The 24,672-nt window shown below is 38.7% G+C and overlaps 1 protein-coding gene and 1 long non-coding RNA gene across 12 annotated transcripts in view; one reads left to right on the forward strand and one right to left on the reverse strand.

Annotated features, from left to right (window-relative positions):
* Positions 1 to 2,153: 2,153 nt before the first annotated feature.
* The window catches only part of ADGRG2 (adhesion G protein-coupled receptor G2), an 83,780-nt gene continuing 61,261 nt past the window's right edge, over positions 2,154 to 24,672 (reverse strand). For all 11 annotated transcript variants that reach the window (XM_028522191.2, XM_036016941.1, XM_036016942.1 and 8 more), the window contains 11 exons: positions 23,842 to 23,985; positions 23,058 to 23,180; positions 22,452 to 22,497; positions 22,224 to 22,327; positions 21,321 to 21,442; positions 18,728 to 18,996; positions 12,650 to 12,749; positions 11,550 to 11,833; positions 8,181 to 8,282; positions 7,022 to 7,174; positions 2,154 to 4,104 (listed from right to left, as the gene is read on the reverse strand). In XM_028522191.2, coding sequence (XP_028377992.2) covers positions 3,920 to 4,104; positions 7,022 to 7,174; positions 8,181 to 8,282; positions 11,550 to 11,833; positions 12,650 to 12,749; positions 18,728 to 18,996; positions 21,321 to 21,442; positions 22,224 to 22,327; positions 22,452 to 22,497; positions 23,058 to 23,180; positions 23,842 to 23,985 — 1,632 coding nt within the window. In that variant the 3' untranslated portion in view covers positions 2,154 to 3,919. The remainder of the gene's footprint in view (positions 4,105 to 7,021; positions 7,175 to 8,180; positions 8,283 to 11,549; positions 11,834 to 12,649; positions 12,750 to 18,727; positions 18,997 to 21,320; positions 21,443 to 22,223; positions 22,328 to 22,451; positions 22,498 to 23,057; positions 23,181 to 23,841; positions 23,986 to 24,672) is intronic.
* Positions 12,773 to 24,672, forward strand: part of LOC118498571 — a 73,238-nt gene continuing 61,338 nt past the window's right edge. The window contains exon 1 of the long non-coding RNA XR_004901060.1: positions 12,773 to 14,354. This is a non-coding gene — a long non-coding RNA (uncharacterized LOC118498571). The remainder of the gene's footprint in view (positions 14,355 to 24,672) is intronic.

Below are 24,672 nucleotides of genomic sequence, written 5' to 3' on the forward strand. Positions count from 1 at the left end.
AAATACATTATGACATGTAATCACACACACACAAAATCTCATAATGTTTTAAGTAAATTTATGATTTTGTGTTGGGCCACATTCATAGCCATCCTGGGCTGCATGCAGCCTGTGGACTGCAGGTTGGACACCTGTTACTTCAATGCATATATCGTATGATCTGTACTTTTCAATAAGCTTGAAATTCAGGGATAAAACCAAGAAGGAAGGCTACAACTTGTTAAGGTTAAATTTTCAAGCGCATTTTAGTGACTAGATTAGTTTTGGACTAGAAGTTGTACTATATAAAAAGAACACACATTTCTTAGTATGCTTAAGTCCCTGAGATACAAAACCTCTGTATCTTGTCCCCCAGATCCATGAAGACTTTCTGTGGTTGGGACCCAATCGTAACCTGTCTCTAGATCATTTCTCACATTTTTGTCAAGAATGAGATATGGAATGTGATGGCATATGTTATTATTTCTGAAGCTGGTACATGATCTTCATAAAGGTGAAAACCCAGAAATGAATCCTGGGGTAGCACCATATCCGAGTTCTCTGACCCCACCTAGAGTGTCTACACATTGTCCTGCCACAGGGACTTCAGCCAAGGAAGTTCCTAGAGAGCCACATGTCAGCATGCAAGGCAGAAAAGCCAACAAATGTTTCTTTTAGTGGGTTCATTTCTTTGATTTGAAAGAAAGGCATTCCATCTTTGACACAGAGGAGAAGGTCCATTCTCAACCAATTTGCTGAAAATAACCAATTAGCCAAATTTATTTATATATATGTCATTTTAACTTTAGTTGACTGGAAATCATTTTGGTTTTTGTCACAATATATTAAAGAATCTTGAATTTGTCTCTTCTCCAGCTTCCAATAGCTAGTTTGAAAATGGGAGGTAAAGAGATTAAAAACCAGGGAGCATAAGATTTCTACGCAGTGAAGAATATTTATAAATACATTTTAAAAAACATATTGTCAAGGAATATATTCAATTATTATCTTCCCTTTCTGATGCTGTGTCAGACTCCAACTGTAGAAGCAAGGAGCTGAGGCAGAGGTAAACTGAGAGGTACTCATTAAACTGCTCTTATGAAGACAAAGTGACAATACACGAATCCATTTGGTAAATTGCTGATTTAATAAATTAACTCTTTTTCAAAATGGCCCTCAACAAACTAACCTGCCTCCTAGGTGACTTTATTAGACACTACCAAGTATTCCAAATGAAGCCATTTCACCATGTTTGCTGAGAGCAATCATCATGCTGCTCATTAGTTACTTTGTGGATTAAGGATTGCAGCGTGTTTTGGGAAGAACTTCTCAAATGTTCTGAGGAAACATTTCAACTACTAGACACTCCGGTGACACTCCTTGCCTCCTCATATTGGTACCACCTCTGTCTCCTTCAATAGAGGCTCAGATTGTGGGACCAATTTTAAACCCAAAGGAGGATGCTCCTCAAGATCATTCTCTCTGTCCTGCCCCTTACCTGTCTGAAGTTAAAAAAAAAAAGACAAGAGAATTTGGCTTAAGGACCACAACCCAGACATAAAACACAAGAGGGAAAATAAGGGGTGGAGGGTCTAAGGGACACCAGACATTATGCATCCTGTTGTGTACCCTTAGGTTACATAGTCTGCTTCAGGAAAACTTGGTTTTGGAGATCTTATGCCCCAAATCTAGAGTGTCTTTACCACCTTCCTCACTACTCAACATCTTTGAAGTAGCTGAGCATTGTTGAAGGAGATATTGCCCAGAGACCTCTTACGAGTTGAGGCCAGCTTTCCCCTTTTGTGGCTCCCATATGCTAATCAACTCCCCAGAAACCCCAAATCCTGCCCTTGAAATCCTACTGTTTGATGCCAAGGAAGCAGACACTTGAGGGGGATCCAAATCTGGGGCTCATGTGGACCAATAGCAACATGTGTTAAAGAGATAATCTTGAAAGAATAAGAGGGAAATTAAAGAGAGAAATCCGAAACTGATGTCATGAGGCGGAACAAACCTTGCTCTAACTTCACAGTCACAGGGCACCTGCTGTTTGCCAAAGGATGTTACTATTACCGTGACCGTCATCATAATCAGGTCTGTGCTACAACTTCAATGCCACACCTCCAGGGAAAGGACTGCAAATGTTTTCTCTTTGTGAAAGTTCTCAAACTTAGAGGATTTAATCGCAAATTTATTTTGTTGATTTTAATATTTTTGTCGATTTTAACATATAAATACAAGACAATTAAATATATCAGAGAAGAAATATTGCAAAGGCAAATCAGCACTCACAGAAGTGTATTACATTATTACTATGGTTAGCCTGGGATACAACATTCACTTGAAATATATGCAAGGGAACCTTAGTGAAAGACCTAACTAAAGGGTTTGGAAATGTTCCTAATAAGGACACACTTGAGGCACTGCTCAAGCAGCTATAGGTGGGAAGCAAGATAGACCCTCTATAACTAGGAGCAATCAGGGTTTGATACATACAGAAATAATAGCATCGCAGGATAGTTCCCCATTCCCAACAGCTGTTCCCCTTGTCACTATACATTCTTAAGACTAGAGCTCTTTTAAAAAATAACTATAGTTCTGGCTGGGCCAGAGTGTACCAGTCATTACAACCAACAAAGTACCATTGTAAAGAACAGTAATATGATTTTTTTCTTTATATACATCACCTTTAAAAAGTAATGCCTATGCTACTCCCCTTGTATGAAAGGCTCTGGGGATATGTGAAGTGGCAGTGTATGTATCTCCTCCACATTCACAATTTTCCTGACACGGTGTAGATTACACTTCCCTCCCTCTCTGTGGCCACAGTATTAAGCTAAACATCTTGGTGAAGATTTCATAATTTAATGATCAGGGATAAGGTCAGGAGATGGATATTGAATGCCATGTATCCAGGTGTATACAGTCCACACCCTGTACAAGGGTACACCCTAGAGCACAGGTGGCAAACACAAGGCCCGCAGGCTGAATCCAGCCCTCCACCTTGTTTTATCTGCCTGGCACCTTGTTTCTACCCAGCGGCAGCACCGAGCTCCTTGCCCCTAGTTAAGGAGCAGTTACATTTATACAGTCCTAAAATTACATTTGTCCCTTTGAAGGCAACCACGAGGCTGATGTGGCCCCTGGTGAAAATGAGTTTGACATCCCTGCCCTAGAGGGTGAGTGGGGCTAAAATGCAGTCTCCACTCAGTTTGCCAAACCATGAGCCCATGGGGCTGTGTCTGTCTAGTGGTGGCACCTTTTTACTATTTCACTCAAAGGCACTATATGAACTAATTATGGAACTGTCTGCTTACACTTTTCCAATCTGACTGGCATCATCATTTCTTCATATGAATGAAGTTTCTGTATTTCACATCCCATATAATCTCCAAAAAGAGTTTTAGAACCTACTGAACGAGCAAGGATTTTTTTGAATTACAACAGTAGACACAACAACACAACCACGATTCTACAAAGAAATAAATTTACACAGTAGAAAATAAATACAAAATAATGTAGAAGTAAGACTTTTGACATGTGAATCACTAGAATTTAGCTTATTTACAACAAAGTCATGCACAACTAAATTCACCAACAGGCTGAAGTCAACAGTTGCTTTATATGATGTTATCAAAGATAACATAACCTGTTTAAAATGTGGCTGGAAATGAACTACTTTTCTTTAAGTGAATCTTATTTACTATGTTGTTTAAAACCAATCTTCTTTTAAAATGAAGGATAAGAAACCAAGTTGTAAATGTCTCAAAATATCTTGGTTTCCTCTTTCAATAGTAACCACTGCCCTCAGTTAGCTTATGGTCCTCCAGAGGTTGCTGAGTATAAAATTAGTTGATTTTTCATACATCTCACATTGCAGAAAAGGTAAAAATGGAAATTTTCACTGTCAAGCATCATGCTTTGATTTCATAAAAAGGAATCACATTTGCTCAATAAAATGTAAGCTTCCTCGCTTTGAAGTCCTTCTGAAAGCGATACGACTTTTACCATTACAGGACTCTTCTTTCTCATTAAACACGTGCTGTTTTCCAGTGAAATCATGAAGGCACACATCTCCATTCTGAACACTGAAAGAAACACCATTCTTCTCTGTAGAAGCATTCCCTATATAAAGAAAAATAAAATTGATGTCATGAAGTATCCACAGAAAGCATTTTAAAAGTAAACTTAAATATCACTTTATTCTTAAGTATACCCACATAGACATGTTTTTAAAAAAATGTTTATGATATATTGTCATATTTTACTTACTTTCATTCCTTCCCTAAGGCCACTCAAAGGAAGCAAAAACAAATTGGAAAATGTTTCCTCTATGGCAGTTTTTTAAAATGAAATGGTCAAAATATGAAGCAAAACAATATATTTGATTTTAAAAGGCCCATTTCCTAACTCTGGTTGAACATATATTGACTTCAAGTAGCAGTATATATGTAATATAACCTAATTTAATTTTCTGATCTATCCCAAAAGGTTAAGGTTAACAGAGATCTCCATATGTCCTCTTATAAGGTTCTTGGTTCCCTAAGCTTCCTATAAAATAACTTTGTACCAGAGAAACCCAGAGTAACAACAGTCATGGCAAGGAAAAAACTGTCTCCTGTAGACTAAACCTGCCCCTCTTACTGGACCAGGATAGGACTGATTCCCAAGAGGAAACCACCAATTCCAGCCTCAGAGTCCAAGCCAGGGGGCAGCTGGGTATTCCCAAGAAACTGTGATTTGGATTCCACCTCAAGCAGACCTTTAATTGTGTGTGGGGAGGGGGGCATGCATAACAGCTGAGACCCTCTAGCTACTTGACATCATCCTTCTGACCATTATACCATTAGAAGACAATGTAGAAAGCTGAATAATAAGCCTATTTGTTAGTTTATGCCATACTTATAATAATGACAACAGTGCTAAGAACTTTAAAAGTATTATATCATCTATTATTCTGTGGGATAGGTGCAATTATTATCCCCATCTCACAGACATTGAAACTAACATTTCAGAAATTAAGTGCTTTGCTTGAGGTTAAATGGCTCAGAAGTGATGCAGTCAGCACGTGAGGTTTCTTCCAAATTGTGAGCTTACTTGGTCCATGTACCAAATAAGATGGCTATTGGTACACAAATCTGTAAGGCAGCCCGTAACTGAAATATGTACTTTTCACACAAACTGAGTGTTAGATATTGTTAACATGGCGCCATCTCTGATGCAGCTCAAATAAGGCATGTAACTGTCTGAGGCAGCTGTCCTGATTTAGGCATTTTGCTTTGAGAACATTCTGGTGCAGGAACAATTTTACCTGGTATAATAAACAAAGCATTAAATTTCCAGCTTTTTTGAAAGTGCCTATCCCATCTTTGTCTACTCTAGATCCTGGTGTGTGGGCTGAGGAGTCAGGGATATCTGTCTGGCATGCATTTTATATGGTATTAAAATAAATACTTAGCTATTTTGGTGGCCTAAAATGCAACCCCACCCTCACCATCAGGCAGCAAAAATAGCTGTGTCAAATTAGTCATGTCAGACAGCTGTGCAAACTGTGCTGCCTCTGTCAAATCTGATTCCCTGAAGGATGGCAACATATTCCTAGGCTGGGCAAATGAGGCTTCATCTCAGCTCTTTCTAGAATATGCATAAAGTTGGCTTTTAAGAGACTCAAACACTTCTATCCAAGCCATTAGACTTGATAGGTTATGATTCTTGATGGTTCATCTCACACCTCTGATTTCTCTACTTTGAACTTGCTTTCTCATATTAACTATGAGTTAACCTTAATTATCACTGCCTCTATGCTGTTTACCTATAGTGAGTTGTTCCTGATATAGCCCTTTGGTATAGAGGTCACAGCTCTCCCCTAGTTTCTACAGTAAAGAGCTAAGGCCATGTGGCAGCCATTTCTTAGCTTATACAGCAATGGTTCTCAATGGTGCAGGAGATTTTTACCCCTCAGAGGACATTTCCCAATGTCTGAACACATTTTTTGTTGTCACAACTGGGGGAGAGTGGGGGCATGCTACTGGTATCTGGTGGGTGGAGACCAGGGATGTTGCTAAACATCCCAAAATACACAGGATAGTGCCCTGCAGCAAGGATTTCTATAGCTGCAAATGTCCATTGCACTGAGGTTGAGAAACCTCAATCTAGAGGCATCTTTGGGAGGTTGGAAAATTATTTGGTAGGTGTATATAAAAATTATTTGGTAGGTGTATGTGTAAACCTTCTCATAATTTTTTTAATTCATCATGAAAATAACTAATATCCTAAAACAACGAATAAAGGCAAATTCTCCAGGAAGGGAGAAAGTATACCAGCGGAATTTAAGTTTTTATAAAGATGCAGAAGATATATTAAGAAGCCAAAGAAGATAGAAATAGATAAGCTTTTATGAGTAATGAACAGTCCAGTCTTATGAAAGAAAGGAAATGTAATGGAAGTGTTAGCTAGAAATGTCAGAATTAATGAGTAAGGCAGGTGCAGCAGCAATAATCTGTTCATATATTGGTGATATATACTGTCACCAATATGGTCACAGCATTTGATATACTTGTGGGGATTTGGGCACTGTCACAAGGCAGCCACACTGTGGAAAATAATGAACAAACATGATAAGTGAAAAAGAGAAAGGCTTAATCATGTTGAAGATGTGTACAATTGTAGATGAGGTAAAAATTGATATAATTTTATCAAGTATTCTAGGTACTAGCTGCACAGAAATAACAGAAGTCTTGGGTAATACTTAAATCAGGATTTGCAATATTAAAACTTTTAGGTCATCATCAATTCCCATTACAAAAAACTGAATCTTCAGATAAAAAAAAACAAACAAACCCAGTTTTGGTATTTGCTCTGAAGTGAATACATTTGGATTAATACACTTCCTCTTTTATAAGAGAAGCATGCTTTGACCCACTAGCCATATATATAATTGTTCATTTTCCATAGCAAAAAGGCCATCAACAGATAATAATACTTTAATAAAATGAACACTACTAACACTAGCTTAAGAAATACTATATTGAGACATACATACCATTCCCGCTCATGAGTCCTGAGCAATCATTATTCACTAGCAGTGTGGTGGAATGGGTGGAGTTACTGTTTGACTGTAGGGAATTTGAAGAGCTGGACACTCCTTGGTTTACAGTCTGCTTCTTTAAACAATTAGTAGCAGTTTTGCTCCAGTCTATAGCAGAATAAGCATTACAGAAAAACAGGGAGGAATGTTGAAGCTCAAAGGCAAGAGATAGATCACAATGTAACTTGTTCTAGCAACTGATCTCCCACTTTCAGATATTACAGAGAAATTGCACATTTCACAAGTTGGTATGACGAAATGTCTGTTCATTTAAGACTATATACATTTGTCCTTTAAGTGACTACTTGTAAAAGTAACATATGTTCTCTTAGAACTAAAGGCCAAGCTAATTTGATTATCTCTATAAATATCCACTGAATTAGGTAGTACTTCGGAGGCAAGGACTGTCTTAAGAACATATATTGGGAGAAAACTGTACTTGAACAATGATTAAAATAAAATTTAAAAAAAAGAACATACATCAACCATGTTATGATGACTCATGGTTCTTAAATCCATGCAAATGACTAAACTACATATACTGCCATTTTCTGAATATATATCTTGTGCAACCAGATCTTTGCAGTACTGCAAAGGTTGTATTCATGCAAAAGGAGTTTAGTTTTCAGACAGTACTTAATTTTTCTTATTCTCTTAAAAATGAGCTATTTGTTGTACAATCCAACAGAATATGAAAATATTATAACTTCCAAATAACCAAGTGTATGCTATAACCAAACAACCAAATAAATGATTGTTAAAGTTTATATACAAGGTCAAGACTTAAAAAATTATGAAGGTAAATATCAAAAATTACTTTGGGTAAATGGGAAACATTAGTTCAAAAGGAAATACATTCTAAAATTTTCACTGTTGTTTCATCTAAAAAAAGCCAAATGTTAATTCTATTGCTTATTAAGTTCCTAGATATGAGTGATTATTTTTTAATGTATTAGGGTTTTTTTGCCCCTAACGTTCACAATATTTTCTGTTGAGCAGGTTCCATTCATTAATTTCCAAATCTGATAGCCCTTTGTATCAGTTGCTTTGAATCTTAACTTATACAATCTTTTCCTCAAGATTTAGAAGGATAAAAAGTAAGATAAATCTTTACCAGAATTTTCAGCCAGCCGTAACTTTCCACAACAAAGATACCGCCTCCATTGCTTTCTGACATTCTCTTTTGCTACACAGTAAAAGATGAATATGAAAAATCCTATGGGGGAAGAAAGACCCATAATGTAACATGGTGCAGCCAAGAGGGGAGCCCCAAATAGGGATTTGTAACAGGGTCCAGAAGAGCTTGGAGATAATTGGCTCCACACCACAGGGCCACACCTGCCCAGAATGCTGGCAGGTGTAGCCAATTGTGAGAGGAGCCGGAAATGGGGCTGCAGAGGAAGATTGGCGCTGGGATTTAAATGGAGGCACAGCAGCCATTGGGCATCTCTCTTTTTGGGACCACGCGTCTGTTTAGGCCCACGTGGCTTTGGTGTCTTGGATGGGACCATGAGGCTTGGGTGAGAGTCAGGACCACGAGGCTTTGGAAGTGCTCCCTTTTGCCACGTGGAGGGTGCCAGGAGGACTGTGTGCTTTCGTGGGGAACTTTAGTTTGTGTTATTTCAAATGAATAATAAATTCCTTTTCACAAATCTCGGGCATTGAGAGATGTCTTTCCTCTGGCGGCGGACATAAGGAACCTGGGGGGTTCCTTTCGGGTAATAGTATATTGCCTCGGCTGCCCTTGGCCCCCCTTTTGTTCTGTAACAATAACACAATGAATTCCAAACTAAGACCTGAATGTTATGAGCTTCCTTTGCACAAAAGATAAAATCTTTGGCAATTATAGGCAAAATGAAATTGTGCAAAATTGAAAAAAAATCAAAAGTCCTGGGTTAATTTGCTATCTAAAGGCACCCTGGGAGACTCTGTAAGATAAAAACAAATACTTATAAAAAGAGTGATAATTCTGTATTTCTAAAATTAACCTCACTATCTCTTCTTTGTCCTTTGCCTTCCCTACCTTTGGAAGTACAAGATATCCAGCCAGGATGCCAGCTCGGACCTAGGCTCCTACCTCCCACCCCTTCATATTTATAATTGCCTTCCAAGTTCTGTCAAATGCATCTCCTCCACATCCCTTGCTCCTCCTTTCAGCCCTTGCCTGGTCCTTCCCCTCTTCCCTACAAGCCTGGGGCACTGTAGCACTATCCTCCTGTCTTCCAGCCTCCCTCTATCCTGCTCAAGGAAATTCTCCACTGGCATCCTGGTTAAGAAGAAAACGACGTTCCAGACTTGAATAGGCCCTCAGGCTCCACCCCAATCTACCTGTGTCTTAGATTTGCAGTCACAGGGCTTACCACACAGCCCCATTACTGTGACTCCTCAGTGCTTTCACCAATAAATATTTGCTGAATGAAGGGACAAATCTGGAGTTCTCCCTCTTCCTAACCCCCAATTTATCCACTTTAAAATCTTCATTTTAAAACACCAGGTGTGTCTTTTCAGGTGTTCATCCTAAAGACTGATATCTTTTTAAAAAAGATTTTATGTATTTAGTTTTAGAGAGGGAAACATCAATGTGTGCTTGCCTGTCACATGCCCCCTACTGGAGACCTGGCCCACACCCCAGGGATGTGCCCTGACTGAGAATCCAACCAATGACCCTTTGGTTCGCAGGCTGGCACTCAATCCACCAAGCCACACTAGCCAAAAGGACTAAAGACTCATATCTTGAATAGTGCATGCACGCCTTTGTTCATTTGCCTGGGTTGCTACCCTTTGTTGCATTAGGAGAGAAACAGCATGTATGAGAGAGATGAAAATGGGGCTACCCAAGTCCCAAATCAGAGCCTAAACATACCTCTCCTTTAATCAACACCAAAGCCCTGCAAATTAGGTTCCTTTTATAAACAAAACTACATTTCTTCTGTCCATTCATATTCTAATGAACAGACATGCTGGGGAAATGAAAAGAAAGAGGCAGATTCAGTTTCCACATTAAATACAGGAGGGTAAGTGCCTTGCTTTTGTTTTTATGATTAGTGTGATCTCAGCATATTTATTTTCCTTTAAAGTGTCTCTTACTTACAGCATGCCATTGTTGGCAAATAAAACTTTTCTGTTTAATTCTATGCAGTGCAATACCTAGATATGCCAATTCAGGAACTGGTATATTGTAGGTTAAAATTAACTATTGTGTGTAACCAACAAGCATATTAACTGGTTTCCTACAAATAAAATGAGAACCAACAGCTAAATTAAGCATTTGAATTCAGTCTCAGGTTCAGATTTCTTTGAAAACAAGCAAAATGATCTACTGCCTGATAGAACTACAGGGGGATGCTGTGGGAGCTAAAGGCAACAGGAAAAGATTAAAACAATCAGATTAGAATGCAATTAATAAGCATCCCAACAGAGGATTTGGAATAAAAGGAAACCAAGGGACATGAATTATTGTTACTATAATGTAAACCTATTAGACTGCTTGGCTTTTAATGCCAAAGCACTATACTTCCATTAAAAATTAATCATAGCTGACAAGTCTTTTATAACACTGGTCTAAAAGAGTTAGTAATTTGTTTTTGCAAAGAATACAGCTAAGAGGGTTTGGAATGACTGCAGCTGGGCTTCATTACCAAATCGGAAGCTCTGAAGTAAGGGTGATACACAAATCCTGACCCTTTCCTGCTCCATGTCCCAGAAGAGCAACTTCTCAGGATTAGCCACTGGGCCAGGCTGCTGCCACCTGGGTCTGTCTGTTGACTCCATATTTATCATTGTCTCCCAGTCAAACACAGACCAGGGAGGCTAGAGTGGTGAGACCTCACAGAAACATTTATGGCATGTGTACTTTTCTGTATGGAAGTTCTACTTCAATAAATTTTTTTTTTTAAAAAAGTAAGGAACCAAGCAAAGGAAGAGTAATTGACTCCCAGAAAGAGTTCCTGCCTGGCAGGTTCCTCTCAGTATGTTCTTTGAGGAGATGATGGGAAAGGAGGGAAAAACTACCACTTCTTCTTTTTTTTTAATCCCTGCCCAAGGACATTTTTTCATTGCTTTTTAGAGAGAGAAGAAGGGAGAGAAACATCAATGCTAGAGAGAAGCATCAATCAGTTGCTCCCCTCACACCTGGCCCAAAGATCGTATGTGACCAGACCAGGGATCATATGTGCCCAGACCAGGGACTGAACCCACAACCCAGGCACGAACCCCTGCTGGGAATCAAAGCCATGTCATACCTTTGGTTGCAGGATGATGCTCCAACTAACTGAGCTACACTGGCCAGGGCAAAAGTACCACTTCTTGAATTTAGTGAATGCCTTTCTTCCCAGGATCTCAAGCACCCTTTCTCAAAGATAAATCTATTTTTCAATGAATATATTTTAAGCTAAATAAACCACTTTCAAGATACTCTTTTAGTAGTGATATTTTTAAGTTCAACTGGGATCATTCAGTGCAGATTTAGTGCTATAGAGCTTACCTTGTAAAGTGTTAAAGATGGCAAAGAGATACATGAAGGTGACATTAACTGGTCCCCAGGCAAAGAAGGCAAAGCCCCAAGTAATTCCCAGTAAAAATGTAAGGCCAGAAACGCTCCTGAGGTCTTGAATACTGGTTTTTCGCTGGGCTCCCAGTTGCTTCTTCTTTTTAATTCGACAGAGCTGGACCAGGACCACAATGAACATGCTGACATTCAGCAAAAATATCACACAGAAATATCCCACAACTGTAATATAGAATACGGCATTGCTGTTGATCCAGCAACTGTAATTTGGGGGGAAAACAGGAAAACTTATTACAATTTTGAAATATGGTTCAAAATGAAGCAATGAACGTTTCCTACAAGTAAAAAAGAGGAAAAAAAAACTGATAAAACCACTGTTCTCCACAACCATTTATAACTATAGGGAAAGAACCTAAGAGAGTTTATTTTAGGACACTTGGTTACTATAAATATTTAAAAATTATTCTTTGAAAACATTTAGGATTTTACTCCTTTTAAATCCTAGTAACTTTATTCCGTGAGTCTTTACTAACATAATGTAACTGATAACTGATATTTACTTTTTATGAGAGACTTATAAAAGTATTTTCTTTCAAAATACTTTTTTCTATTTTTTTAATACTTAAGTAGTAGTAGCATGGTATTTCCAATTACTCTCTCTCTATATATGTATACCTACACATATGTATATATGCATATATGTGTAGATATACATATATATCTATATATACATGTGGTCTAGCACAGTAATGCCACTTTTTTATTATAAAATCATAAGCATTTAATTCTGAAATTTAACAAAATCACACTAAGAGTACCATGACATTGTATGTAAAATGTTCAAATTAAAACTATAAATTATTACACCCATATTAACCGTACTAACCATACTCAAGCAGGTATTACTTCTGCCAGACTATATCTATCTATTTATATAATGTGCGAAAGTTGCTGTAAATGTTACTGGATTTTATTACGATGAGAGTCATAGTCAATATGCTGATTAGATGGCCCACTTTCTCAGAGAATTCTGTTTTCCAGTTCACTTAACATTCCCTCGGGGGCTTAGTACTCACAAGTCATCAGGTGAGCCATTAGGGAATTTCCCATATGATCCAAGCCCATAGTTATCTGGGGATATAGTCAGGACAATGGCTACAATCACGGCTGGTACTCCTAGAAGATGGGAAAACACCAGTCACACATAGTTCTAATAACCAAAGGCAGTGAGAAGAAATAGAGATCATGGTCTATTTTCTTCTGGCAGAAGGGCCCGGTGAATTGTTCACCAAATGCAGTTTCTCTTCTTCGGCACATGGCTGGATATCTCCCAACCCTTCTTGCAGCTAGGTGGATGTGGCAACATGACTAGGTCTTGGCCAACGGATATGGACAAAAGTGATCTGCTCCACCTCTAGGCCTGTCCCATAAAAACCTATGAGATCCTCTACTCTCTTTCTCCCAAATTCAGGGCAACCTTGGAAGTCCAGTGTTGAGACAGAGCAGAGTCTCCTGAGGTTTAAATCCTGAATAATTGCAAGATCAGAGACTCCTCTGTTCCTGCTAACTGGATTGTTCATGAATAAGAAATTATCTTCTCCTGGGATTTCAGAGTTTGTCCACTATAGTGGTTGGTGTTACTCTTATACATGCTTGGAATATAATTTTAAGTGTCACGTGGGAGGTAAAGTGAAAGACTCCAAAATGTAAACAAAATGTGAGTCATAGTCGGCTTACGAGGATTACCAGCAATTCCTGGCAAATCTTTCATTGTGAAACTCAAAAGTTCTTGACTGATTATCTGGAACCCATTGAAGGATTGAGGAGCGTGACCTGGTTGCTTTGGAGGTGATGAATTCTACTATGTGGGCTTTCTCAAGGGCCCACAGGCACTTCCACTAAGAGGAGGCCAATGAGAAGGCCTCTCCCAGCTTAAAATGGCTTTTGGCTGGGCAGGAGTCCTTCTCACCCCCACCATCACCCTCCACCTGACCCCAGGCAGACACCTCACACAGACCAGCCTTTCACCAAATCTCAAGGTTTTTGGGATCTAAAAAACAACTCATTCCCACAGACAGGTTGGGTTTCCTGGTACAATCTAACATCATATTTCATTTATCTTTTATATTTGTACCTTCTGGATACACTGACATATGACTTCCAAAGTGAGACACTTTCCTAAAAATAAGATATTGGGAGTATAGCGCTAGTCCTTGACAAGGAAATTAGACCTTTCAGGGTTCTACAGAATTTGTGCCAGTGTCAGAGCAGTGACTTATTATTTTTTTGGAAAGAAGTGACTTATCTTTCTTGAAAGGTGTTCTGTTATTCTTCACAAATCTATAATGACAGGCCCGGTGACAAGGGTAGTAAACGTTCTGCAATCCTTTTGTGTGGGGAGTATTTGAGTGAATATTTAGCATGAGGAAGAGAAGGAAATTTGAGAGGGGTTGAATCTGTAATACAGTGGAAAGAATATACAGAAGAAATCGGAAAGCCAGGCTTGGCTGCTCTTGAACCTATGTGAATTGGGGTAAATCATGTCATTGCTTTGAGCTGGTTTCTTCACCTGAAGTTAGCAATAACCGCCTTGTTAACCTCACTGACTCATCTTTTATGGGGTTATTTGTGTGAAAATACATTGAAAAAATGGGCATTATACATAATGTTATGTATTACTTGTAGATTATCTAAAGGACTCTTTGGCAGAAGAGTTGTCAGATGATGATGATAATGGTGGTGGTGGTGATTTTGCCTGAGAGAATAAAACTAAGACCCCAGGTAAATGCCAATAGAGAGCCAAATGAACTTTAATGGAAAAATAGAACTGTAGGGCTTTAAAAAATTGCTACTGACTGCCTTGTAATGTATTAAAAATAAGTCAACAGGTCCCAAATGGAGTTGTTTATGCTAAGCTCCATGTCACCAAACCAAGACTTAATTACAGTTTCAGCTTTCCCAGAAATGGAATCTTACACCAGTCAGTCAGCAGTCACCTTGTGAGCACTATTTAGGTCATCTGCCTGACAGGCCCCTGTCATCCCCTAAAGGAAAGTGACCTTGCAGAAACCAACCTGCTTTTTTGCTGGTATAACATCTTTTTTCCTGCTTCCTTCTGCCTATAAAAATCTTTCGTATCAGACAGCTCATTGGAGCTCCAGTCTGCCTGCCAGACTGGATGCTGCTCAATTCATGAATCATTGAAAAAAGCCAGTAAGATCTTTAAAATTTACTTAGTTGAATTTTGTTTTGTAATAAAGGTTATGCGATCCCCCCAAAACAGAAGTGTTGAAACAGAGGTTAGATTATCTTTTATCAATCTAAGTCAGGTTGAGGAGGTTCCTACATTTGCTGAGTAGTTGAATGAAGAAACCTTCAAGATCTTTGGGGTTCTAAGACTTTGGACCTACCGCCAATAGGCAACATGATCTAAAATATTGTGCCAGTGTGCAATGAAGTTACATTATGTTTTATCTGTACATTCACTCACTCTGCCCTTCTGAGCATACCATCATGCATGATGTGTATGAAATCTGGGAGGTACAGAACAGAGTGAGGCTAGCTGGGAGCTTAGAGGCTGAGAGTTTGGTCTCATTGTTACCAAGCTAACTTTTTCAATTTATTGAACACCTTCTGTGTGCCAGCCCCAATTCTATTTGCTAAAGATACAAACAGAATTCATAGCTCTAAACCTCAGAGTTTTTTATAAAATGTCTTTTTATTTATCAACTACATTTCATGTAAAATGTTATATTAGTTTCAGATGTGTAACCCAGTGATTAGACATTTATATTATTTATGAAGTAATCACCCCAATAAATTAGTTCCCATCTGACACCATACATAGTTATTACAATATTATTGACTATATTCCCTATGCTGTACTTTATATCCCCACGACTATTTATTTTGTAACTACCAATTTGGGCTTCTTATTTCCTTTACCTTTTTCACCCAGCCCATCAACCCCCTCCCCTTTGGCAGCCATCAAACTGTCCTCTGTATCTATGAGTCTATTTCTGTTTTATTTTGTTCTTTTGATTTTGCATATAAGTGAAATCATAGGGCTTTTGTCTCTCTGTCTGACTTATAACACTTGGCACAATACCATCTGGTTACCGGGGTGTCCAACCTTTTGGCATCTCTGGGCCACGCTGAAAGAAGAAGACTTGTCTTGGGCCACACATTAAATACACTGTAACACATAATCACAAAAAAAAATCTCATAATGTTTTAAGTAAATTTATGATTTTGTGTTGGGCTGCATTTTTCCAGCCATCCTGGGCTGCATGTGGCCCACAGGCTGCAGGCTGGACACCCATTAGGCCCATCCATGCAGTTGTAAATGGCAAGATTTTGTTCTTTTTTATGGCTGAGTAATATTCCATTGTGTACATATGCCGCATCTTGTTTATCCATTTGTCTATTAATGGGCACTTAGCTTGCTTTCATATCTTGGCTATTGTAAATAATGTTGCAATGAATCTTTTGAATTAGTGATTTGGGTTTCTTTGGATAAATACCCAGAAGTGGAATTTCTGGGTCCTTCTTTGTCTCTTGTTATAGCCTTGTTTTAAAGTCTACTTTTTCTGGTATAAATATTGCTACCCCAGCTTTTTTTTCCATTTCCATTTTAATGAGATAACTTTTTTCACCCCTTTACTTTCAGTCTGTGTGTATGTTTCAATCTGAAGTGAGTGTCTTGTAGACAGCATATGAATGGGTCTTGTTTTCTTATCCATTCAGCCTCCCTGTGTCTTTTGATTGCAACATTTAATCCATTTACATTTAAAGTAATTGTTGATAGATATATATTTATTACAACTTTATTCATATTTTTCTTTTTCTTAAAAAAGACCCTTTAGCATTTCTAATACTTGGGGTGGTGATGAACTCCTCTAGCTTTTTCTTATCTGGGAAGCTCTTTATGTGTCCTTCCATTGCAAATGATAGCCTTGCTGGGTAGAGTAATCTTGGATGTAGATCCTTACTTTTTATCACTTTGAATAATTCATGTTAGTCTTTTCTGACCTGCAAAGTTTCTGTTGAGAAATGAGCTGACAGTCTAATGGGAGCTCCCCTGTGGTAACTGATTTTCTCTTGCTCTTTTAAGATTCCCTCTTTGTCTTTAACCTTTGACATTTTAATTATGATGTGTCTTGGTGTGGACCTCTTTGGGTTCATCTTGTTCGGGACTCACTGCACTTCCTGTGGACTTGTATATCTTATTTCCTTTGCCAAGTTAGGTAAGTTTTTTGTCATTATTTTTTTTCAAATAGGTTTTCAATTCCTTTCTCTCTTTCTACTCCTTCCGGCACCCCCATGATGGAAATGTTGGTACACTTGATGTTGTCCCAGAGGCCCCTTAAACAGTCCTCATTTTGGGGGGTTCTTTTTCTTTTTTCTGTTCTAATTGGGTGTTTTCTGCTACTTTATCATTCAAGTTACTGATTTGGTCCTCTGCTCCATCTAATCTACTGTTGATTCTTTCTAGTGTATTCTTCATTTCAGTTTTGTATTCTTCATTTATGACTGATCCTTTTTTATGTTTTCTATCTTCATTTTTTTGTTTCTTATCTCTTTGTTGAAGTTCTCACTGAGTTGATTTACTCTTCCCCTAAGTTTATTGAGCATCATTATAACAAGTGTTTTGAACTCTGCATCAGATAGATTGCCCGTCTATTTCTTTTAATGGAGTTTTATTCTGTTCTTTCATATGGGACCTGTTTGTCTCTGCATTTTGTCTCCTCCCTGTGTTTGTTTCTATGTATTAGGTAGAGCTGCTATATTTCCCAGTCTTTGTAGAGTGGCCTTAAGTAGTAGGAGTCCTGTGGGACCCAGTGGCACAACCTTGCCAGTCACCTGAACTAGGCACTCCAGGTGTGCCCCATATGCAATCTGTGTGCACTCTCCTGTTGTAATTGAGCCTTGGTTGCTGTTGGAATGTCAGTAGGAGGGATTAACCCCCAGGATGATCAGTTGTGAGTACTGTCTGTGACTATAGTGGAGGAGCTACTGTGCAGGGGCCCACCCCACAGAGCAGGACTTGCTTCAGTCCACCCCTTTAGTGTGTCGCTCATGGAGGTGGGTGCATGGTGCTCTGGCATGATCTGAAGCTGTCCACTGGGTATACTGGCTGCGGGGCCTTCCCAGAAGTGCAGTCCAAGGTCAACCACTGCCTGTACTTTGCCCAGGGCCACCTAGCATGAACTAAAAAGTGATTGGCAGATAGTTGCCACTTATACTAAACTTGGAGGTACCTGGGGGAGGCCAGGTTGAAAACTAAGGCCAGCTGCCACTAGTGCTGGGCTTGGAGCTGCTTAGCAAGAGGTATGGGACCAGGCCAGATGCCACTTGTTTGCGGTTTGTGAACCTTTGAGAGATTTCAGGAAAGTCTGCAGCGTGAACCAAGATAGGCCTTTGGATGGAAAAGCCACTGGAGGTGGCCCAGGTGGGCCCACAAGTTGGGTGGGTCAGGGTCTCTGGAAATCAACAGGTCAGGGTGAAAAGTGTTAGGTTGATGGAGACTCAGATATGGTGTCCACCTCTGCCTGTAGGGGAGGGGATCTGTAAAGGAACAATGGCATCTGTCATCACTTCTGTCTGGGAGAAAGCTGTTCCTCCAGCCCTTGCCCTGAAACCAGACAATTCAGTGCCTCTTGTATGTCCCTGGCTCCTTTCTCTGATGCCTTTCAAGTGAGCTGCTGCCCTAGCACTGGAGGGACTAGCCCATTCCATGTCTCTGCTCCTCCTACCAGTCTCATTGTGGCTTCTTCTTTGTATCCTTAGCTATAGGACTTCTGTTCAACTAGCATTTAGGTGGTTCTCAATGATGGCTGTTCTGTAGATTAGTTGTAATTTTGATGTGGTTGTGGGGGGAGGTGAGTACCACATTTACCTATGCCACCATCTTGACTGGGAAACCCTCCTAAGAGTTTTATGTTCATATCTAGTCCAGGAGAAATATACAGGTGTTCTAGAAAGAGACTTGGCAAGGTTGCTCTTTGGGCAGTGTAACATGTGAGGACAATAAAGCTGTTTTATAAAACTGCCAAGTGTGACCTGTTTCATCATTGTTCCTATGTAATTAAAAATCAAAACACTGGAGAAAAAGCAGAGAAAGCCAAGGCACTGTGCAAGCAAATTATACATACCCCAACCGACGATGCAGAATTTAAGGATGTATTTTCGGATGTAAGTGTTAAACACTTTGACAAGGGCCAGATACATATGGAATGCTTCTAGGCCCATCCATGTAAATGACACCAAGAGAAAATAATGCAAAAATACAGCTGCTGAGATGCAGAGGGCTCGCATGTTATACAGAGCAACCCATGAGTCCAAAAGAAAAACCAGATTCAGCAGGAGCAGAGCAGCACAAAGCTGGATGAGAATTTTGGAAGGGTAATCCCTCCGGATCTTTCTAAAAGGAAAGGACGAGAAAAGAATTATCATCACATTCTCCTTACATGCCTGTGTGAGTTTTAAGCAATTTATTTTTATTCTTTGGTAAACGTCTATAGTAGTCCCCTCTTATCCATGGGGAATATGTTTCAAGACCCCCAGTGGATACCTGAAACTGTAGATAGTGCCACACCCTATATATACTATGTTTTTTTCCTATACCTACATACCTATGGTAAAGTTTAATTTATAAATTAGGTATAGTAAGAAATTAACAAAAATAACTAATAATAAAATAGAACAATTAAAACAATATAGTAATAAAAGTTATGTGAATGTGGCATTTCTCTTTCTTTCTCCAGTAATTTTTATATTTTTCAGTCCAAACCTATTTCTGGATCTGTGTAACCATCTCTCCTTGGCTTGGTGTCACTTGTTTTGGGGGATCCCTTGCTGAAGTCTTCATACAATAGGATCAGTGCTTTCTGGTGCAACATTTGCCATCAGTTGTAACACACTTTCTGTTCGTGTCTTGCACCCATGAATTTAATGTTTTTTCTATCTTAAGTAAGCATTTATCATGCACTTATAATTTGAGGTGAAACAGCAAAAACTAGCACAAATAGCTTTTTTCTTCTTCATAATTTCACAGATAGAAAATTAGTTCTTACTGTAGACCTTAGCAACCTCAGCAAATGATTTTTTTCTTGCCTTATTAAGTTGAGAACTTTTACCATTTCACTTAAAGGAAGCAAGCACTTTACAGCCTCTCTTTGTGATATCTGATTTGCCAGCATCACTACTTTTGTGATGTGGAGCCATTATTAAATAAAATAAGGGTTACTTGAACACAAGTACTGTGATAACCAAGTCGGCTACTAAATGACTAATGGGCAGGTAGCATAAATAGCATGGATATATTGGACAAAGGGATGATTCATGTCCTGGGTAGGATGGAAGAGTATGGTGTGAGATTTCATCATGCTACTTAGTTAGAACAGTGTGCAAGTTAAAACTTATGAATTGTTTGTTTATTTATGGAATTTTCCATTTAATATTTTTGGACTGGAGTTGACCATGGGTAACTGAAACTGTGGAGAGCAAAATGTGGGTAAGGAGAAACTATTGCATATATGTAAATTTCCTCTCTTTGAGTGTGTGTGTGTGTGTGTGTGTGCAGGCATTAAAAGCAACAACAAAGGAAAAATCAGTAGAATCATATGGAAAATTTGTGTTTGTATTTCTGTGGAACCTTTTACATGCTGACTGTTGACTCGTCCTTTTAAATAGTTTATAGTGGAGTCTACTGAGCACCCCTCCTTTTCTTCTAAACTACTTCTAGAATCATTGCTGCTGTTTCTCATACAACAGGCTCCTATATTCAGGTCTTCAAAACATAGCCAGATTTCCCTCTTATCTTATGTTATTAGTTAAAATGAGATCATGGAAAGAAGAGTTTAAACTATAGCTAAATGAAGCAGACATAGGAAAAATATAGCTAATTGATGACATGTACATGTTTATGTGTGTGAAATTAGATCTGGTGAAATCATTCTGAGTAATGGCTGGTCTTATGGTAATTTAGTCTCGTTAATATTATTTTCAGAGTTCCACTAGGAGATCTGTAGTTACAGCTGGACCTTAAGTTTGGCATTCAAAGTAAATGTGTGCATTTCTTGATCAGGGTCCAAAATCTACATCTCAGAACTTACATATTGTTTCATTTAGTTTAGTTGCCTATTTTCTTTCTTGCATCAGAATTTGTTGGAATTCCCCCAAAAAAGTGACTAAAGGGGACCTTTTTGTAAGCCAAGAAGGAGATGCTTTTATTTGGAATATCATTCTTGCTTTGACCTACAAAGCCACACTCACCAAGTATCTGTATTTTTCAGTGAGGCTTTATATTCTTTATTCTTCTTTAACCTACATGTGTTAATGAATTTAATCTTTTTCCATTTGCTAGGTATAATTTAGAAACATATTAAACATAGCTCTTATGCTATACATAGATCTGTGGTATATTTCAAATTGTAAGCTGTTGGGTTTTAGGGTCTTCATTTATCTTCGGTTTCACACTTAATGTCGACATCATTTTAGGGTACAAAGATGATTAAGACACAACACCTGCCTTCAGTGAGTGCATAGACTAATGGAAAGAATCAAGTACATAAACCAAAGTTTTATATACTCCCATGAAGTCCCATGAAATTTTACATATAGATGGCTCCACTAGATGGGTATGTAGGATAAGGTAGGCTGAGGAACATATTTAATTAATATGTTTTGGCAATGGAGGTGAACATATCCTATTATCCAAATTTCCAGTTAGTTATGGATACTCACTCAAAGGCAATGTAGGTTACAAGAGTAACTGACAGAAAAATTGATGAAAGCCCACAACCAATATATGTGATAAATGTCAGAGCCATCATTTGAGTTGCTGGCAAGGATGTTCGAGATAGGTCCTAGAAAATAAAATATTGTTTTCAAGACTACATATTTTAAAATAAATAAAATAGTCATGATTTGCTTTGATTGAGTATTCTAAGTGCCCAACAATAGTTCATTGAACAAACCAACAAGATAGCCATAATTATTATCATTAGATAAAGATAATGAAACTGAGGCCCAGAGAGGTTAAGTAATATGTCCAGGGTCACACAGCTATTAAAGTGGAGGAGCCAGGATCCAAATTCAAGTCTGGCTGACTCCAAAGCCCATATACTTGACCAGTGTATTATGGCACACTGGAGAAACACCAGGCTAGGAATCTAAAGACTTGAATTTGGCTTCTGGATCTATATTTCTTAGTTCTATGATTGCGGACAATTAACTAACGAATCTTAATTCTCACTTCATTAAAATGACAATAACAATGCTCCTTTCTACCTATTTTGCAGGACTGTTGGGGAGATTTAAATAAGATAATTTATTAAACAAGATAATTTGAAATTACATTGTGAACTAAACAATTTATTACCCATTTTAATCCGAATTCCCTAGCCCTCCTAGCTATTTAAATGAGTAAACGGAAATGTACAAATAGAATGGGAAAGAATACTTCTATGTTCAAATATTGTCCTTCAAGTGCATTTGCTTATTAGAAGGATACTTTCATTGGCCTATAACTTTGCCACAATATTATATCTGCTGATCTATCAAAGTCATCCAGCAGATTAGACATGGTATGATGCCCAGCTGCCCCTCAGACCCAGAATCTAAGGTCAGGTATTATGGGGATATTACCAGTAGGACGCCAAAGCTTGTAAGGTGGCTGCAGGTACAGATGGTTTCATTCAGCCTCCTGTGTTTGACAGAGCAGCCATCTGATGACCAGCCTCCTCTGCCACCTGTTGGCATTGGGAAGAGTATCTACTTCATTAGCAAGGTCACAACACCAATGACTGCCTTTCCTCCCCTACGCCCCCTCTCCCACCTACTCAAAATTTTGAAAAAGGTATGACTGGAACCTACCATTTCTGCTTAAGTCCCAAAATACGCATCTTACTGTTAAGTCATCCTGCAGTAAAAAGATACATCACAAATAATTAATTTATTGAACTGAAAAAGCCAAAAATCAATTAGATAAAACTCATTTAATTTTTAGAGATGTCTTATTTTATACTGGCCCCTAGAAGCAACTGAGTCTTATATAGGTCAGTACTTCTTAAACTTAGCAATTGTACATAGGAATCACCTTGAGGCTTATTAAAATGGACATTCTGATTCAGTGGGTCTGGGGTGGGGCCTAAGAGTGTGCAGACCCCACTTTGAGTAGCAAGATCATAGATGATGCTCAATGTGAACAAAGAGATGTTTTCGCTTTGGAGGTGAGAGTCAGACCTGCAGCCACAGATTGAAATGCACTGAAATTCTGCAATTGATAAGAGCTTGCTTTTGCATTGCTCCTTCTTGGAAATTAGGTAGTCAGTCAGAGTGACTATATAATTCTAGCCTTATATGCTGCCCTAACTGAGTCTTAACGTTCCCCTGGATTTCCTTTTTGCAGGCCAAATCTTCCAGGTATAGTTTGCACAAGGTGTTTCTGGCCAGTTAACAGCCCAGACAGGCCTCTCCCACCTGGCTTTGGTCGATGTGCTTTAATATAACCGTCACGTTTCTTGTCAAGTTCTTGACAGTCAGGTTCGCAACACTTGATGATATGACGTAGCTGATCAGAGAGAGGTTCTGCAGGGAAGGGTCCTAGCTCACCAAAGAATCAACAAGATGGCAAGGGAAAACAAAATGTTATTAGAGAGTTTTAGAGCATGAAGGGACCCTGAAGATCATTTAGTCCACGTGTTTGTTTTATAACCTAGGTGAGAAATTGAGGGTCAGGGAGTAAAGCGACATTTTCAAGGACCATAATTAGAAGCAGAGCTTCTTGCACTATACAGTGCTCTAGATAGTGAGTTAAATTTCACAAATGGACACAACGGGAACTTCATGAATCCTAAAGGGAACATAACATTAAGCCATTTAATATATGTGCTGCCAAAGTGAGCATGACATTAAGCTATTTAAACTATGTCTTAAGCAAATGACTTAACCTCTCTGTGCCTCCATGTCCTCATCTGTAAAATGGGAATAATAGTTTGATAGTTCCTTCCTCACAGAGTTGTTGAGAGGATTAGAGTTAATATTTCTAAGTGTTTATGATAGTGCTTGTCATTGGTAAACATTAAATATCAGTTATTGTTATGTATCATCACTAGTATCATTAGGTCTTGTTTAAAAATAAACTGCAGCTTTTCAGCAATTCTTTTGACTTATAGCAGGCACAAGATATGTGAGGATTAAAAGAATCATAAGTCCCCTATTCCCAAGTAAAACCTAAACCAAAAGCAGTTAGTGGCAACATTACCTGAAACAGGGCAGGTGTTTCAAAAAAGTTGAACTGTACCCTGGAAGCTAGCTCTACATCATTAGCTGGTAAATTACTCATCAGCGATGAGGGCAGAGAAATAACACCAATACTATTCTCAGGAGGCTCAGTTTCCAGAGAAACCTGAAAATGAAGTAAAAATAATGAAACATGTCTGGGGCTAGCATATTAGGAGTTACAAAGCACAACAACTAATCAAGATGGAGGATCAAGTAGGAGCATTTATCTGTGGTGTCTTTATGTATAATCAGTTCTTGTTTCTCTGATTGCTGCAAAACTAGAGGGGCTGTATAATAGGGAGAGGAGGCCTTGGAGCAGGAAAGAAAACATTTTAAGTATACATATAAACAGTCAGGGAGTGCAGGATATTACATGTCAACTATATCTCAATAAAGTTGGGGTGCAGGATAATTGCAGACCCCAGGGAGACCACAGCAGCAACATACCATCTTGGTGACTTATTAGGGCAAAGTCTTCATAGATCCACATGTACTAAACTTGTGAAGGGAAGACTATAAAATTAAATCAAAAGGGAGGACTTGGTTTTACTCAGGTGTCTCCTCCAGCCCCAATCCCTCTAACAGGTGGATAGAAAATAACTAGAAGCAGGACTGATAATCAGTACCACTATTCGCACCAGTGTAGTCATAACACATGTTGAAAGAATGGAATTGGTTGATAAGTAGCTGATGTTCCTGCTGTTTCTCAACTACCTAGATCTCTCTACTGACCCCCTAAACTTCCACAATCCAGCTGCTAAGGGTTAACACTGGGCCGCAACAAAGACCTCTGAGATCCTGCTCCAGCCAA

The sequence above is a fragment of the Phyllostomus discolor genome, chromosome X (assembly GCF_004126475.2).
Source record: "Phyllostomus discolor isolate MPI-MPIP mPhyDis1 chromosome X, mPhyDis1.pri.v3, whole genome shotgun sequence".
NCBI lineage: Eukaryota > Metazoa > Chordata > Mammalia > Chiroptera > Phyllostomidae > Phyllostomus > Phyllostomus discolor.